The sequence below is a fragment of the Gadus morhua genome, chromosome 10 (genome assembly GCF_902167405.1).
Source record: "Gadus morhua chromosome 10, gadMor3.0, whole genome shotgun sequence".
NCBI lineage: Eukaryota > Metazoa > Chordata > Actinopteri > Gadiformes > Gadidae > Gadus > Gadus morhua.
In genome coordinates, this window is record NC_044057.1 from 11,116,282 (window position 1) to 11,134,949 (window position 18,668).

General features: G+C 43.8%; 2 protein-coding genes across 6 annotated transcripts; one reads left to right on the forward strand and one right to left on the reverse strand.

The window, feature by feature from the left end:
- Nucleotides 1-115: 115 nt before the first annotated feature.
- Nucleotides 116-13,194, forward strand: mrnip (MRN complex interacting protein). Of its 5 annotated transcripts, none has more exons than XM_030367832.1 (7): nt 116-290; nt 623-682; nt 5,443-5,543; nt 5,721-5,808; nt 5,952-6,064; nt 7,400-7,478; nt 12,567-13,194. In XM_030367832.1, exons 1-7 carry the CDS (start codon nt 231-233, stop codon nt 13,107-13,109), a joined length of 1,044 nt encoding a protein of 347 aa, XP_030223692.1. In that variant the 5' UTR covers nt 116-230; the 3' UTR covers nt 13,110-13,194. The 5 variants fall into 5 exon arrangements, with proteins under 5 accessions (XP_030223692.1, XP_030223693.1, XP_030223694.1 ...); XM_030367833.1 differs by having other exon boundaries at nt 5,721-5,769; XM_030367837.1 differs by having other exon boundaries at nt 176-290; nt 5,392-5,543; nt 5,684-5,808.
- Nucleotides 13,184-18,118, reverse strand: sqstm1 (sequestosome 1). Its single transcript, XM_030367830.1, has 8 exons — nt 17,814-18,118; nt 17,194-17,289; nt 16,757-17,076; nt 16,340-16,505; nt 15,816-15,887; nt 15,243-15,445; nt 14,973-15,132; nt 13,184-13,774 (listed from the first exon to the last, which is right to left on the reverse strand). Exons 1-8 carry the CDS (start codon nt 17,980-17,982, stop codon nt 13,620-13,622), a joined length of 1,341 nt encoding a protein of 446 aa, XP_030223690.1. The 5' UTR covers nt 17,983-18,118; the 3' UTR covers nt 13,184-13,619.
- Between the last annotated feature and the right edge of the window lie 550 nt (nt 18,119-18,668).

Sequence of the window (18,668 nt, forward strand, 5' to 3'; positions counted from 1 at the left end):
ACTAAATATCTTTAGTAAGAACTGACCAGGGTCTATGCACCAGGTGAGGCGCTCGGTTAATAACGGCTCCCACTCACATAGCAACAGATCCCCGCCGATTCTTAAGAGGGCGCTGTGGACAATTTCTGGACCGCGTCTAGCGACATTTACTTCATCCATGCTTCAAACTTTACCGGGGAAAAACCCAAGATCTCAGCTCTAGTGGGTTAACTAACTATCTCATATTAACAATGGCACAACAATTCCATGTCTTGAGATGCTATTCTTGCCAAACCTACCAAGTACAGCAGGTAACTTGACAGCAGTCTTTTAAGCCATCAACTGCATTATCGTTAGTGCTTGTTGGATAGCTGGTGTCCATAGTCCTAGGTGGAGGACTATGGAGTGCCCTCAAAAGATATATATGTATTTAATGACGACAATTTTTTATATTGCATCTCTACGGACAGCTTGGGTCACCCTATTTGTGTCGGTGTGCCAAGTATCGGTTTGTCATGTATGAGCATGAGCAACACTTTCAATAAATCTGAAGCGTTCAATCTCTGACGTTACTGAAGATCTCTTAAATTGCGACAAGCGGGCTTTTGCTGAGACTCGTTAATCTGAGACTCACTTGTCACAGGTGAAAAAGGCAAAGAAATGGAGCTGTAAAATGTGCGGAGAGAAGCAGTCCGTTTTTAAGGTAGGCCTTTTTTATTTATCTTGCATGTTTGGGGGAAGTCACTTTAAAGGCACCCAGTGCAACTTTCGAGGCTTAAAAATAAACATTCAATTTCTAGTCTTTTTTACACGTAGTAAGTTTCAATAACTCCATACCGACATTCAAGCAGCAAAGATGAGACGTCGTTGCGTGGTGAGAACTGATAGAAAATCGATAACAACAACAATGCCGCCATTTTCTTTATTTTTTGTAACCTACAATAAATAAAGCAGGCTTCCAGTCAATGGAAAAATGGCTTCTCCCCACCGGCGATTGTTGTTGTTTACGATTTTCTATCAGTTCTCACCACACAGCGACGTCTCATCTTTGCTCCTTGAATGTCGATATGTAATGGTATGGAGTTATTGAAACTTACTACGTGTAAAAAAGATTAGAAATTGAATGTTTATTTTTCATTGAATGTTTACATAAAGTTGCACTGGGTGCCTTTAAATATTATAATTAATTATATACGTAATTCCATTGGATTAACCATTTTTCTAATACATAATCTCGTTCATATAGCTGCGTCTCTCAATGTAAATTTAAGAGTGCTGTAGGTAAGATATAAATTGTAAAGAGAGCAGGGACGCAGGAAGTCATATGAAGTGGGGGGTGCTGTATGTAATCGGATGACGTCACCAAATCTAGCCCAAAGGACCAAAATGAGTTTTTCTCAGTATTTCCTCAGTTGGTTGATGTTACTACGACTATGTATCTTTAATTGATCAATCATTGATGTGTTATTACATAACAGTTTATTATAACACACCTAATCTATTCAACAAGCGCGACATATCACTTCCATACCAGATATGCGCTTACAGTAGCGGCACCAAACACTCATGAGACTGAACTAATAACTGAGAAATAGCTGTCAGGCTTATTTATCAACAAGGCAATAAGCTTATAGCCAAGTGCATTTCATTTTTCATACAAAAAATTTATTAAGCTAGCTAGGGGAAAAATACAAAGTGCGTTCTCGGCCAGAGCGCGAAACTGAACTGTTAGGCCTAGGTCGTGCATTTTTAGTTGGCAAAAACACAAGATAACCATAACCAATCACCAATCACCAATGTTATGAGCTTATATTTAATGAGACACTCACGCGTATTCAATCATAATAAGTGTATTTATTTATTGATTAAGCTAGGGAAAAAAAAAAAACAGGAAGTGCATTCTCAGCCAGAACGCGACACTGCAACAGATCGCGTAGCTGTCCATGGTACCACACATATAAACTATTAGGTCGTGCATTTTTAGTTGGTAAATAAAAACAAGATAACCATAACCATTCCAACATTTACGAACATGTAACATAAACTACAGCAAAGTAATGAAAAAAAGAAATACACAGGACCAATTAGGCCTAGTCTGCTATTCTGAAACAGTAGCCTGATAACATTAAGAAAACTAGAAAAATAATTAATTATGCAGCAAAACCACACAGCTGAGAACAATTTAACCAACGCCAACTTAATTAAAAGCATTGCTTACCAGATGGAATAACTCCAAAGGTTGCCTTGCGCTCTGGTGCGGCGCTGATGAACTCCCTCATAAGGGCGTGGATGTCCACTGTATCCAAGATATCTTGGTGCAAGTGGAGTAAGGCTAGGTGGGTCAATCTCCGCTGAGTGACGGTGTTGCGAAGCCAGGTCTTCAGCCTGCGAAGTGCCGAGAATGACCTCTCGGATGAGGCCAAAGAAACAGGCAGAGATGGAGGAGTGCTTCCACATCTTTGAAGAGTGATCGGGTTTGGACGTGTAGGCTGGACATGTACGTTGCAAGGTGGTTGAGATTTTGAAAGCGTTCCTGTTTGGTTAGCCCTCCCAGCATCTGTAACTGCAGCTCAAGAGCAGGCACCTTGATGTTTTCTGGCAACTTCAGGGTCTTCAGGGCCTCTGTGTCAACCGATCCTTTGGCTGCATTGAGCAGCACGGACTCCCTCAGAGCAGCTGTTGCCATCCCACTCTGATCAAACCGCCGGTCCAGTTCACAGCTCACAAGGTCTACCGCTTCAAAAAACTCTCTTCCAAGCTGGTACTCCTTTTGAAGGGACGATGTCCTCAGCCTGGGCTGTGTCGCGGAACCTTGATGGCGTTTTTACAAGGCGGACATTTGGGTCCGGCATCTTGAGGCCATGTGCAGCTGCTGATGCGGTTGTTTTTCTCAGCATTTCATCCACTGCGTCTTCGGTGCGCAAGGCTCGCACGCGCTCCCCCAGGGTCCGTACACACTCTAGCACTCCAGCGACGGTGGAATGTTCTGCTTGGAGCACTTTGGCCACAACTTCACAGGGAGTGAACAGCGACTCTGAGCAGATCAGCCCGAACATGGTTTTCCCCTTTTGAGCTTGTTTGAGAATTCCACCGATCTTAGATCTAGTGTCCCCTCGAATGTTGCGGTCTTGCTGGAGTGTTTGGAGTGTTTGGAGAACTGCGCCAAACGAGCGTTTCACTCTGGATATGGCAGTGGCTCTGACGCTCCATCTTGTGGGACACAAACCAAGGAGGCTGCATCTTTCTTCTTCCTCACCGAACGACAACTCGAACAGGCTCTTTCGCTTGGCGGATTCTCTAATGACAACTGATACGCTCTGCACAAACTGGAGTGTTTCCGATATCAGCGGTACCTCTCGTGCAACCTCTTGTAGCACCAGGTCAAGGGAGTGGTTGACACAATGCACAAACAATGATCCTGGACATTCCTTCCCGAGTCTCGCCTGAACCCCCGAAAATTTCCCAGACATGTTGCTGGCCCCATCGAAACAATACCCCTGCAGCTTATTTAGAGGTAGGTTCAAGCGCAAAAACAAATCCTTGATACACCGGAACAAAGTCTCAGATGTAGTGTCAGCTGCGTTGTAAAATCCCAAAAACTGGCACTTCTGGGTGAACTGTTGGTCAGTGTAGAACAAATGGCAGGAAAACTGTTCGCACGATGTGATGTCTGTTGTTCCGTCTGCAATCAAGCCATAGTATGGGGAGCTTTGCGCCTCTGCCATTATCTTCCTCTGCACAGCATGAGCCAGAAGCTCCAGAATCTCGTTTTGGCACTCGCACCCCATCCAATTGTCTCGCCTGAGGAGCCAGTCGCGTGCTGCTGGATCGGCGTATGTCCTCTCCAGCATCAGCTGCCAAAACACTCCATCACGGTGATCTTGTCCTCTGATTGGTAGCCCCTCGCGTCCCAGGAATTTAAGGGATCTGAAGGCCAGCTCCAACACTGTCTGGGCAGTCAACTGATTTTTTGCTATTGCGTTTGACAGCAATGCGTTGATTGGGGTACTCTTTAATGCCGCTAGTTTGTGTACAGCTTCAATGTGACAGCGCGACTTCTCGTGACTATTACACTTTTCGGTTGCCTTTCTCCAGTTTCGGAAGCCCCCCTTCACAAAACTGCCACCACTTATTGCTGCATCTGAATGGATTAGGCCCTTCTTGATCGCGGAGCAGCAATGAAAACACAGGGCGATGTCATGCTCCTTAACGTAGTGGATCCACATCCATCGCTGAAACCAGCCAGAGTTAAAGGACCTTGAGAAGGTTTCCTTACCGAAACGTCTGGCTGGGAACGAGTGTGCTGATGGCTGAACTGGTCCATCGTCGGGTACACTTGTTGCCTCGGCCGTGACTGGGGAGGTAGCCTCACTGATGCTCTCACAGCCAGTTAGCATTAGCTGTGGAGAAAGCTGCCCTGATGATGAAGGCATCTCGTCCTCTTCCTCTTCGTGCCCTCCATCATTAGATGACTTTTTTTCTTTGGCCTTTTGCCCCCCTCCATCTTTAAAAAAATCTGAAATTATTTTCTGGCTCATATTGCTGGCTGCTACTTTGCTAACACAAGCTAAACAAACCCTGTCAATAGAACGTTGTTCTACGCCACTGTTCTTTCCGGTCTGGTTGATGTCTAAAAGTGTACCACTCATTTCAAACCAACATTTTAAATGACATTTAAAACTACCTATAAGTATGAAAAAACAGTAGCCAACATTCATATTTTGTGTTTTTATTTTAGAATAATTCGAAGAAAAAAAAAAAAAAAAACCGCGGCATTGCCTGAGTTCAAGTGTTGTTGTTGCGTCTGTTGTCCACTAGAGGGGGTGCGGCAGCACCCGGAGCACCCCACTTCCTGCGTCCCTGAAAGAGAGAGAGAGAGCCGAAGAGAACAACATTTCGCCACTGAGAAAATGACACCGTAGGCTACAATCCAGGCGTTTAATCGCAGGGATTAACACACTTGATTGACAGGCAACATGGATTGCCCAAACCAATCAGGGGAATGATTATCCGAGCAGCCTAACATCTAAATTGACTCTAAAGAGGCAGGCACTATCAACTGGAAACAGATCTTCTCACACAGGATTGCACTTAAACAGTGGTTCCCACCTGATAAAGCATTTTAGGTCTTATAAACGTCCTGTATACGAACTGACTGTCTAATGAATCATAGCAATGGAAGCCGTGGTAGCAAGTGCACAAAAGTTATTTGGGTCGCATATATTTTCAGAGACAGAAATGGGTTCACATGCTGAAAAATACCTCCACTACACTAATAGCTGACGGAGGTTGACTATGCCATTTCAACATATTACGCTCAAATTGCTCAAGCTTTCCTACAGCACATTTTTAAGTATAAAGTAGCAAGACTACTTTTCCTATTCTTCCTTTCTCATCATTCCTACATTTTAGGCATAATTATGTCGAATCTGTGACCCTTGTGTGGATCGGTCTCTCTCCAAGGAGTTTGGGCGTGGCACTGGGGCCGACTGCCGACGCCACGTTCAGAAGCTGAACGCCAAGCGAGGAGAGCTGGAGCAGGAGCATGTGACCTGGTCGCTAAGGTAACCACAACTTGACCTCACGCTCAACAGGAAAAACTCTTAACTTTAACTCATTAACTCATTTAACTCATAAAACAATCAGTTTTACTTGTCACACTTTTGAGTGGTTGTCATGGTGACGTGTCCCTGTTGGTACACAGGGACTGTTAACCTGGATCTGATGGTTCGTTATGACAGGGAAAAGGACGAGGAGGCTGGACAATCGTTTGGAGATGGAGCTTGGGCGGTCAGTGGCCACGATTTGAGACCGAGCAACACTGAGGTGGTTAGTATCACAGAGCTATGTCAGTTTAATGGGGGTTGGGGGGGGGGGTCTTGAATCTGTCAATACGTCAGTTACACAAGGAGGGAGGGTTAGGGGTTGTGTTAGATTGTTGATGTTCACTGATTGGCTATTGTGTATTGTAGGCAGAGGAGAGCCTTTGGGACAAATACCTGCTGAACGGGCAACAGGAAAGGGAGGAGCCTGAGGACACCGTTTACCTGAGCACAAGCCCTCTCCATGACTACAGGAATGCCAGGTCTTTTTTTGCCTCATTCCACCAGAGAGAATCAAGCTCTACCTGAAACCAGCTGAAAAGCACTTGAACATTAATGTTCAACATATACTAATCATAACCATTGCATTTAATGGATATGTTTATCTACAGAAACTGTCAATCTAATTTCAGGCAACCTTTTTAAGATGGCCTTGTGTTTTATTGAAGCATTGTCTAATGTTGGATTTTGGGTTAACACTAACGTGCTGCTGGCAGTGGTCCATGAAGCATGTATCACGTGTCGTGGATAAATACAACACATGTCGATAAAGCCAAAGTTTGAAAGATAAAGCCTTTATTATAAAAAGTAATAACAAACCTGAGTGGGTTTGCAAAGAACTCCTGTTTTGGATAAGGCTTCAAAATAGTAAATACCTGTGCCTAAATAATGTGTTTGCTTATGATAAAACACGCCTTCGTTTTTCTTGTCATACATTAAATATCTTTCCCTTCCTACTCAAACCCTCTCGTGATATTGCATCAAATACTGCAAAGAACACACCAGAAAGAACAAGACAAGAGTAGGAACAAAAGGAAGGAGGACACAGAGACATCTTATGTCTCTGTGTTATGTTATGTTGCCAAAATGTTTGGATTCCTCCTACATGCAATGACCAATCACAACACCCTATGCATTGGTTCTATAAATTGTTCCCCATAAACTGAACAACATACGTTTATCCTCCTACGGATACTTGGAACTGACATCTTAAACATCAGTTATATCAGATGTAAAGCAGTGAGGTACTATTTGATTGTAATCCAATTGTCGCCCACACAAAGTCGAATCAAAGAAAACAAATGTCTATACCACATATATTAGTTAAAACTAGAGATGAGATATGAATGAGCACAGTGAAAAATCTAAAATCACTTCTACTCAGACAATAAAGCATACCTTTAACCAATTGACAATACCACCGTATGTGTATGTGGAATCCATTCATAAAGCAGACAATATTTGACTTTAACATCAACCAGTTAACCTTAACATATAAGTTGGTAGAAGTAAAGTGAGGGAAATAATGCAGGGGGTCAGGATGGGTTGAACCAGATCGAAGTTGGTTTACAGTTTTAGGGATCCCCTTGAAGTCAGCTAAGTAAACAAGGTTCATCTCAGTGGCATCAGAAAGTTTGAATAAGTAACAACAGGCGTGGATGTCACTGAGAATGTAGTCCTTTGTTGACTTGGTGCTTTTTGAGACGCATGTTTCATTTGTATTGGCAAGATAATGATTATACGTCATTTTAAACCAATGGTAAATCTCTCCCATACACGCTGTGTTCTTGAGCCTTGTTTCCGTTTTGTACCGACAGGAAGAGGAAAAGAGCTGTAGGCAGAGCGGACGAAGGCTCGTTAAACGAAGAGATACACCACCACTGCAGAGGGGGAAAGGTAAAAGTGCTGTCCTTACGTTATATATATAATTTCGAATAGTTACATGGTTCCCGCGGGTCCTTAAAAAGTCTTAATTTTTTTTGTGTAAAATTAAGGCCATAAATTGTCTTAAATTTACTGTAAATTTGCTCTAGGTATTAAATTTTGCAGAGGGTTTTTTAAGACTAGGGGAAATTGTCGCGCACAACAAATAACCTAGTGCGTCTTTTAATTACGGCATTTTCAGGAGTTTTACGTTACGTTAACGTTGACATCACTCATCGGGGGGCCGGTTGCATCTGCAGCCTGCAGCTGCGTCTGTAGGCTAACTTGCTGGCGCTACTTTTAGCTATTGACGGTTGACATCATTAGGCCAACTTGCGCTACTTTCAGGATGGGACAGTGCAAATTCAATGAGAAATGGTTTGAGGAGGATACGTTTCGGGGGTGGTTGGAGAAGGCAGGTGACTACGAGGCAAGGTGTCGTTTATCCCGAAAGGCATTCATACTAGGGACCAGGGTCCAGTTGCACCAGCAGAACGTAAGGTCCCACTTAGGCTACGTTGAACGTAAATCACCCAAACGTTCGACTTTACACTCTACTAAAAAAATAGCAGTTGCACCAAGCAGATAGTTTTAACGTAACATTAAGTTATAACTTATCTTTTACACCTCCCCTCTAGCTGGTGTAAGTTCCATACTAACGATAAAGAACCGTTAAAAGAAAAAAACGTAAAAAGATTTCAACACTAACGCAGGGTAAAGATGGCTATTCGTTTTGAGCAATGGGAAGAGGAGTTTCAATGCGATATGCGCCGGGAACGGATTGTCCGTGACCGTATCGATCCATTTCTTTATTATGATGATGTTGAATTATATGCGCGATTTCGGTTTTGCCGGGCGGAATATTATATTTATTTATTTATTATAAAATCCGCCATCAAATAGCTTAACCTCACGCCTATACCGTCCAAGCAAATTTTAGAGAATAAATGACTGAAACTGTTTTGTTTGCCCTCTCATTTGGGTGCTAACGCGTCTTCACTCCGGTAAGGTGGAAACTTGCCGGTATTTCCTGTTTACATTGTTATCTGTCAATGATTGGCTTGAAATGATCTAAACGTCATTAAAAGCGACACTAGTACACTTTATGCACTACTAGTAACGTTACAACTTAAGTTATGGTGGTGCAACCAAAATTTAGAACACCTTTAGTTTGACACTAGCTACGTCGAGCGTAGGGTTAAGGCAGACTTTACACCCGAACTTATGATCGGCTTTACGTTCTGCTGGTGCAACCGACTGCATGGGAGCAAAAGCTCTTGAGTCCCACATGAGGTCGCAGAAATATATCCGATACTCCGTGGCAGCTAGCGGGACTACACCGATGCCCGTATTATTTGAAAGAAGTGGACTGAAAAGTTCAGCATCCGTGGCTAGTACTTCACATCAGACGGCGTTAACCGGCTTTGTGTCGCCACCAGAAACCCAGAAGGCGGAGGTATTGTGGGCAGACATAATTCCTTCAAATCGAACGAGGTCATTAGTAACTTCTTGGCTGCTATGTTCCCAGATTCTGAGTTTGCGAAGTCGTTCACCTGCGGTGAAAACAAAACGGCCTATCTTGCCAAATACGGGATCGCATCTTTCATAAAAAGAGAGCTGGATTGGGCTTTGCGGGGTTTGTTTACCGGCGTTGCTATGGTTACCGGTCCTGCGTGTTCCGACGGTTTATTAGGTATCTAATAAATCGCTGTCTAATCAATACTTCATTCAATGCCTCTTCCGTGGTCATTACAATATTATGAGTAGACTGCGTCGGGTTTTCCGACGCTCTCCCTCTTGGCCTGCCTTAACAGGTTTGAATATTAAGGGCTGCCTAATATTCGTTTGAATTTTGATTTTTTTTTTGATATTCGCATTATATTTGAATAAGGAAGTTCGGCTTCAAAGCGTGTGTGTGTGTGTGTGTGTGTGTGTGTGTGTGTGTGTGTGATCACTGTCAGCCGTGTTTACATGGACACATCTGATCCGCATAGATGTGGAAGAACAGCTCAATCGGAATAGAAAAGGATCATATAATACGCCTCAATCGGAATACAATTATCTGTTCGTAATATAATTCTATTCGGCTACAGAAGAGGTGGTGTAGTCTGCTATAATCGGCATGCATACACTTATTCCGATTAGTCTGGGGTTTAACTTAGGAAAGCTGCAGTAGTTCGCATTTGGTCCACTCCGCACACCAAACTTGACCGCTGTCAAGGACGGTGGATTTATTGCCTGATTCATGTCTTTGTTATCACTCCATAGTAGTTACAGTAGTCCGGTAACATATCAACCCCAGCGTGTCCGGTTGTTAAGCGACGGGTCATGGGTGACTATGGGTGACACGGGTGGGTTAATGTGTTCGCGTATCGTCGTGTCCGCGCGCTTCCGAGATAACTTTGCAAGAGTACTACTACTGCTAGTACTACGGCTACGGTTGATGTGTATAAGTGACTCAATTGTACACACCTTTTCTATCAAATAATTTTTCAGACATTTTTTGGGTCTTAATTTATGTATGTGTTGGTCTTAAAAAGTCTTAAAAAGTCTTAAATTTGACTTTAAAAATGGTGCAAGAACCATGAGCTATATAATTTAAGTTCTTTCATTAAGCCAAGAGATGGTTTGGTCGTTAGGCCAACATCTTCCTATCTTTGATCTGTCCTTTAGATCAGTGGTTCTCAAACTATGGTACACATACTGCAAAATCATTAGATTAAAAACAATACTATCAAAATTAGTATGAATGCAGTGGAGGCTTCTCCAGTGAGGAGGGGGAGGAAGATCCTCCTTAACATTGTTGAGAATAAAAAATGTAGATTGCCCAGACTACTAATGAATTAATATGACTATACTTTAATGCCTTTGTATATGTAATGTTTGTTTCCCTCAATAAAGGGACATTAGCACCTCCTATCGTCTATTGACAATTACTTCAGGAAGGACGTTCCTCCCTCAGCCTCCATTGACCCCCATTAATTTCACCGAAAGTGTTGGCTGCCGGTGAATAACATGGGGTTCAATGGGAGAGTAGGAAAGTCCTCCTCTGAGTGGGTGTGACTAGCTAAGGGATCTGGATCCCGCCTACATCTGTTCATAGCGCATGGCTGCGCTATGAACCAATAAGCAGGAGCCCTTGCTGTGGAGCAGCCTGGAGGGAGGGGTTATCCCCTCAAGTCTATGCTACGAGAACCAACGAACCCCCTCAGTCGTATGCCACGCGGTACAGTGCGGCTTTGTTCGCTTATATTAGCGTTTCTGAAGCCCGCTGCGGAGCCTGCGGCCGGGCTGCGGAGCATTGACTTGATCTATAAATGAAGTCCCTCAGTCTTAATTGGCTTAACACCATGAACAACATTCTGAAACATCCATTAACATCCACATTTGCCTCAAACAATGTTAGGCTTACAGCCCATGCAAATAGTTGTGAAATAATGTTCTTGTTCTTTTAATTGTTTGTTACTCTGACCGTTCTGTTTGATATTGTGGAAAGGATGTTGGTGAATAATTCAGAGCATGATGCATTTTAAATGATGCATTTTCACTTTTGGTCTTGTGTCTTCATTTTTCTTTTAACAATTGTAGCTGAAACTAAACATAGCCAAATTACAACCAATAGCTTCAGTCATTGAGGGCAAAAATAGGCCCAGATTTTTTTTATTTAATTTTACAAATCAAGAGTAGGCATGATTTGACTAATTGGCTTTGCAACCTTTCCCTCTCTGCCCTTGTAGTCCAAGACATGCTGCCCACCAGCTTTCAAAGTACAATGCTGCCACTGGTGGATTTGTATCAATTCACATTATCCCTTCCTGCTATTTTGTGGTTCTCCAAAACACCCTGAAACTCGCATAATTAGGCCATCATACGTGCCACTAACAATGCAGGCAGGCCAATGGCAACCAAGCACGCAGTCCTTCCTCCCTCACTTTAATAACCAGCCGCCACTGTACGAAGGGAAATACATTTACCATGAGATCATGTTCTCACTTACTGTGTGTGTATGTGTATTGTGGCAACCCGCTACGGTGAGCGAACCACCTCCTCCCAAACAGAACACAACTTTGTGGGGAAAAGCCAAAAAAGGCATGTTTAATCCAAAACATAATACAAAGTTTTGAGGGTCGTCTCCCGCGGCCTCGCCTCCCGCGGCCTCGCCTCCCGCGGCCTCGTCTCCCGCGGCCTCGTCTCCCGCGTTCTCGTCTCCCGCGTTCTCGTCTCCGGCTATGTCATGGTCTGGTTTGGGGGTTGCTTGAGGTTGGTGTTCAATCCCAAAATGGCCGGTAGCTCGGTCAAGTTGCCTGCATTCTCCACCATATGTGGCAACCCGCTACGGTGAGCGAACCACCTCCTCCCAAACAGGACACAACTTTGAGGGGAAAAGACAGAAAAGGCATGTTTAATCCAAAACATAATACAAAGTCTCTCAAAACACAAAATAACGTAAAAACCTGGGAGGAATCAACGGTCCCATCCGTCGTGGAATCCCGTCACCCACGAGGACCAGTCTCTCCGTAAGGAGCCACATGGCTGGGAGAGCCCCGAATGAGTTCCACAGGTGTTCTCCATGTCCTTAATTGGCCCGGGCCGGGTTGCCACAGTATGTGTCTCCGTGTCTCTGTTCTAGTGCTACCACTTTGTACAGCTGACAACAACTAACAATAAATAATATTATTTTTAAAAATAAAGGTGCCTCCTGCATGAGATGTGCGTAGCTGAATAGGGACGCAGGCCTACGCTACTGTATGTTATATTTTATAACATCTGTCATAATGGTGGTACTTCGGGAGACAAATAAGTCTGTGGTGGTATGTGGTATAAAAAGTTTGAGAACCGCTGCCTTAGATTAGTTCTATCTTAAGTTCTGTCGTTTAGAGGTAGTTATTGTTAAAATGGTAACTTTTGTCATTAAAAGTTGGTTCTGTCATTAAGATGGTTATGTCATTGAGAGATTTTATCAAAATCATTAAGGTGGTTATTTCTGTCATTGAGAGATTGTTCTGTTATTATGCCAACAAATTGTTATCTATAATCTCTCACAATATACATATTTTTCAGCTCCATCAGCTACCAGCAATGCCCATCAGCAAGCCCTCCACTGTACAGCATACACACATCTCCATCAGTACCTGCTCCAACCAAACCAGGCAGGATTTTACCAGAAATACCAGCAAACGAAACAACCAGGCTAATCCAGGTTTTACCAGAGGAACCATCAACCCAGAAGTGAACCAAACCAAGCCTGATGTCAGCAACTCTGGCTCTGACAGATTTCGTGTGAGCAACCAACCCTGTTCATTCATGTCTTCTGCAGCTGCCCCTATCTCAAAATGGGCCCAGTTTCTCCCAGTTCCTCATCAGCAGGAGAAAGAGGAGGAAGATGAAGAAGACAGCCATCTGGCAAACAACATGGAGAGAAAGCCTCTTGATATGTTGGAATCTTCAGCCACTCCCTGTGTTGGTAGCATGATAGAATCAGGCCACCCATCAGAGCTCCCCAAGGCAGTATCTTCACAGACCCTGACCCCTCATCTCAAACCACGCCCCTCCCTCCCCTTCAACTCCCTGTTCAATACCGGCGACGACTTTGACATGTTTTAAAAAGAAAAGCTATCAATTCATTGTTTTGGAAGTAAAGAAATGTCGAGCAATGAAAATGAAAGAAAATATATATCTTTTGAATTCATTTGCAAGAGTTTTATTGTTTATATACTGGTTAACAAAGTATAGCATGAGAATAGATATCTTTCAAATAGAAGTGCACTTATTCCAATAGCGTACGTAGTAAATGTCTATTCAACTTTTAATTCACAGGTGAATATTAATCAAGGAGTTCATATCCTAGTCCTAATTGAACCTTTTTATTAACGACTAAGTGTCTTGTTAATATTATCAATAAATGTCATTCATTTCGAATTAATCAACACCAAATATTTGAAAACCATATTAGTCCATCACATTTTGATGAACAACAGTGAGCTCATTTTATAAACATGTCCAATATGAAAAATTTGTCGGCCAAATGGACATCAGCCTGGAGTAGTCGACACAGAAAGAAAATAAACAGTTAAAGGGATGCTCTTGCTAAATTCTTGAAGGTGGTTGCCATGACTACTTCTTGGGGGGCTTGGAGTAGTGGATGGTGTCCAGCGCGGCTCCGATGTCACAGGCCTTGGTCTGCAGGAGGTGGGTCAGCCAGCCTCCCTCGTCGCTGAAGCCCATGGATAGCATCTGGGACAGGGACTCCACCAGTCTGGGGTCTGCCTCTGCAAAACATTAGCGATTAACTTCCTATAGCCCATGTATCCAATACTGTGAATCATGGAAGCAAGCATGTGGATAGGACGTATATGTCTAATTGAGTTTAGCTTGAGCCATATTTTGTACCACAAAATACTTAACCAGGCTGTGGAGTATAAACCAGGCTTCAAGGTACAATATGTAACATTGACAGTGTTTAATACTGCTTCCCGACCCCCTCCTCCCAGGACTCAACTTAAGCGGCCTAGTTGAGGACACTCAAAGAAAATGAGGGCATGATGAGCTGAGCGCAACACTATTTTGACAATAACAAGCAACGATTAGTCTGACACAGTAAGTTGAACAGCTAATGTATGTATACTTAAGCAATGTATTGTTTGCAAATTATAAAACGGCTCATATGGCATCCGTCTTGAAATCCGGTCCGGCCTCACAATAATCCGAGGCCTCAGATGGGAGATCGCCCTGCGTCTCTCCGCAAGGAGAAGTCCAATGCATTGGCAAGAGCAAGGATTTCTTATACACTGGCACAGGTCTCAGGAATGCTGAGAACAGCTCTGCTCCACACATGATGTGATGGAAAAATCCATATGTCGTTTCCCGTTCATAATGTAAGCTCTGAACCTTTGTGCCTGGGGTTAACCAGTCACGAGGGAGCAGAAATCCCCTTATGCATTATTCTACTTGATGAGAATACAGGAAACTGTCCTTTAAGTAAACATTATTTGATTTGATCATTGACAATTATAATGTGTCTAATAGTGGTGACTTCTCAGTTGGACACTTGGACCCTTGAAGACCCCAAGAGTCAGCGAAAAGGCATAATTAACAAATGGCAGTTAGAGAAACAGAATGGGAAGTATTTGTTTTTAACTTAAACAACTCCTTAATGGCAGGGTTGGAAAGGACAACACAGCGGCGACCAATGTCTGTTCCATCTTCAAAGTGGTTTGGTAAACAGAAGAATGGTACAATGCTTACATTACCATGTAACGTAAGCATTGTACCATTCTGTTGAACCTTGTTTACCATGATGGTAAACAAGGTTCTTCTTCGTGGGGCCAGCGCCACTGATCAGCCTAAACATACTTTTCCCCCATCAAATGAATGGTTGAACTGGAGTTTTCTCCGCAATGCATGATTCAGTGTGAATCTGCCCTAAGCCAGGCTCAACTAGGCTGGATGTGTAAAAGCTGCAGGTACCTTCTGGGAGGTGTGGGTAGAGGGCAGCCTCACGCAGCCCTGATGGGCCCTCCTGGCCCTCAGAGGGGGTGCCTATCAGGGACTGCAGCTCACCAGTGGATGGATCCACTTCCTTTGGAGTCAAGTGGGTCCACTCTTCCTCTTCGGTCTCCTTGGTGCCCTGAGAAAAAGCATCGAGCCATTAATCAACCATAAAGCATTAAAAATCGCTCGTCAAAAACATTCAACAAATGACATGAAGCGCACATATGTCTGTTTAAAATAAAGTACTTGGTCAGAGTGAATGCCTCCGAGACTGTTTGGCTTGTCGATATCCACCTCAGCACTCCCGGACCCTGCTCCCTCTGGACCCATTGTGGCTCCATCAGCTTGGGCCATGGGAGGTGCAGGGGCCCCCGACTGGGCTGGGGTTTCTGGGGAGGTCACCTTGGTCCTGAGGCCGTCGTGCTCCACGTCGATGTCCACGTCGATGCCTGGACCAGAGAACAAGAGGCTAATGATGACGTGTCTGGTAGAGATGCCTATCCTTAGCGTCTACACAAGGGCAACCGTTGATGTCTTAATTAGAATGACAGCTAATGCTTATCTAGAGATTCCCGACATGGGCACAGCCAGAAAGTACTGCAGGTTTGAAAAGCAGGAGTGTTTTAAATGATATTGTGGAGCGTCAGGTACTAGATAGGTGTGTGTGTGTGCGTGCGTGCGTGCGTGCGTGCGTGCGTGCGTGCGTGCGTGCGTGCGTGCGTGCGTGCGTGCGTGCGTGCGCGTAGTACAGCTTTACATATTTGTATTTTAAGAATTGTGAGAAGGTGCTTTAAAGAGCCAGAGGGCATGTCTATTTACCTAGTGGGCTCAACATGGCCGCCACTCCCTCGCCAATGTTCTTCAGGAATTCAGCGTTGGCTTGAGAATATCCTTCCGGGTGGCGACAAAAAGGACGGAAATCATACATCAGTACTTTATCAGGTTAACAGTAACTCTCTTAGTCTACTCCACAATCATTCTATTCGTATCTTTAGCCCTTTTATAATCATATAAAAGTTCATGTTAGGTTGTTCCTGAGGGAAATATTATTGGGTTATGTTCTCAGTTGAGTTATGATGATGAACAACCCTGGCTGTATCCCCTTCTGTAAAGCCACAAATTACAATTAGAACCAACAGTTTATCCATTCTTGTTGATCGACCTTGTAATCAACCACAACATCAGTTAATAATGCTTACAATAATAATAATAATAATAATAATAATATTTTTTTTTTTTCAAGGGCTGCACTAAACCTATCCTATCCAAGGAGTCAACTAAGGCTGAAGTTGTATAGTTCTTTTTGGGGGGCTGGACCTGAATTAATGTTCCCTAAGACTTACCAGATGAGCTGGAGGTGTCGGAGGATGGCGGGCTGGTCGAAGTACCAGGGGCGGCGGTGGACTGGGTCCCACAGGTGAACCCAGTGGGCCCCGGCTTGGTCGGGGGCTGAGCTCCGTTCCACATGCAATGTCTCATCTTCCTCATCCACTTGCCCCTAGGAAACCACTGGAGCCATGACAGAAATACATCCGAATGACAGTTATTTTCACAGAGTACTTGGAAGCAAAATAAGTGAGCTAAACCGATGATCTAAACAAGCTCTAAACAGCTTAATTAACTAACATAAAAGGTAATCAAAGAAGCTAACTCTCCAACTGGATTATGCAAAAAGCTAACCAGACAAACAGGGTATCTAAAGAAGCTAGCCATTGAAAGGAGTCATCTAAAGAAGCCAGCTGCAGGTGGGCGGTGCTGACCTCCATCAGGTTGGCAAGGGGGTGCCAGATGGGCAGGAGGGGGTGTTCGCGGTGCAGCCCCTTGGCCTGGCAGGTGGAGCACAGGTCGTAGTCAGGACACACCGTGCACTTGAAGCGTGTGCCGGCCACAGGGCCCTCGCAGCCGTCGCATGTGACGTTGGGATGCACGGGGGGCGGGCCAGGGTGAGGAGGGGGCGTGCAAGGGTGAGGAGGGGGCGGGGCATGAGGCATGCCTGGGCCGGGAGGAGGGGGAAAGGTGAAGGTTGGGATTCCACCGGGGAAGGCGTGGAGCGGGAAGTCACGCCTGTGCTCCTTCTTCTCTGGAATACGAATCAAAGAAAATTTCATGAGCAGACGAATATATGATTTAACAAATTAAAATAGGAAGTAGCAGCGTTAAGTGTGTGTGTGTGCGTGTGTGTGTGTGTGTGTGTGACCTTTAATGAACAGGCGGAAGGTGTTGTCCTGCAGGACGGTGAGCGCCATTCTCAGCTCATCGTCTGAGGAGAAGGCGATCATGTCGCTGTCTTCATCTACATCCAAACAATCAGATGTCATTAAAAGGCCATAACACATAGCTCATCACCCATGAAACCCATCAAAAGCTCTGTTTTGAGACTAGATGTGGATTAGACGGTTTGGGGGTGATAACATAATTTCTGAAGTTTTAATTTCTATTCACAGTGATTCAGCCTGTTAGTCTTATTTGATCTTCTATACGGAGTAATGAGTTTGGTATAACAAGGAAGTAGCGTCAACCCTCATTAATAAACTAAATGGACGCAGGACGGCCTGGTCAACATGCGTGGTTGTAAAACAAGGAAATACTGAATCGTATGTTATTGGACGACATAAGGCAGCGAAGGATCCTGAGACCAAAAAATAAAAAGAAGACACATAATAGCTTTTAAGCTGCTTAGAATAAATAGACAAACACCATATTGGCTACATGGCAAGTTTATGAACACGATTTGATATTTTATAACGTTAGCTGGGCTATGTCCTACAGCATGTTTACATATATATATATTTCCTAAATGACCCATTTGAAACTCACCTCGATAGTACATCTGGAAGCCGATGTTGCGGAGATTGGAGAAGACGTCTACGACCTTCTTACTCAGATAATTAAAACTGGTAGAATCCTCTTTATCAACAGCAAAGCGACGGATCTCTTTATGGACGTCGTCTTTGCCCAGTAGATAGGCTTTTATTGTCACTGACATGATGGCGATACCTCGGTCTCTGCTCGCTTGTTGCGCAGTAGAAATATTACAAGGGCCTCGGCTGTTGTTGTACTTCGCACTATGAAAAATACCCTTTTACTGTTGGCACACAATGATCCCTTCCTTGCGATGGGAAATATTTATAGTGCAGAAACTTTAGGGGGCGGGAGTTCTCGCAAGCGCTGATATGTAAACAAATGGGCGTGGCCAATAGTGCTGGACCAATCGGAGCAGGAAGAATGACAAAGCACTTTCAGAAGGGGAATTTCCTCCACATGAAGTCATGTCATCACATGTCACATGATGGGAGGTGGTTATAACGTGAGTGTTATTATTGTTTGCAAAAACAGGATAGACTACACTAGCATAGCTCGTCTTGGCTATGTTATTAAACATGTCTCCTCCCTCTCAACCGGCTGACTATGACTAATTTTTTTGGTGATTCATCGTAGAAACACTGAGTTAACCCTAGAAGCATCTGGAAGGTAGTAGAATACTTCTACAGGTGGATCTTTATTTTAGTAGAAAACTCCAAAAAACGTCTCTAATGACATAAAGCTGTAGGATAGAAGGCAATCGCAATGAATTTACCTTTGTATGGATTCTGTATTCTTTGGTAATATTATATATGAAAGGGTTAGCCCCCCTAACCCTATTTATATAATAGTGCAAACATTTTATTGTAA

Bases quoted from the DNA above. Each gene is read 5' to 3' on its own strand.
- mrnip (XM_030367832.1), top strand. From the start codon at position 231: ATGGCACAACAATTCCATGTCTTGAGATGCTATTCTTGCCAAACCTAC. The intron at 683-5,442 runs GTAGGCCTTTTT...TCTCTCTCCAAG, and splicing joins AGAAGCAGTCCGTTTTTAAG to GAGTTTGGGCGTGGCACTGG. The intron at 5,544-5,720 runs GTAACCACAACT...TCGTTATGACAG, and splicing joins CATGTGACCTGGTCGCTAAG to GGAAAAGGACGAGGAGGCTG.
- sqstm1 (XM_030367830.1), bottom strand. From the start codon at position 17,982: ATGTCAGTGACAATAAAAGCCTATCTACTGGGCAAAGACGACGTCCAT. The intron at 17,077-17,193 runs GTCACACACACA...TTCGTATTCCAG, and splicing joins CTTCCGCCTGTTCATTAAAG to AGAAGAAGGAGCACAGGCGT. The intron at 15,133-15,242 runs GTACTTTATTTT...GCTTTTTCTCAG, and splicing joins GAGGCATTCACTCTGACCAA to GGCACCAAGGAGACCGAAGA.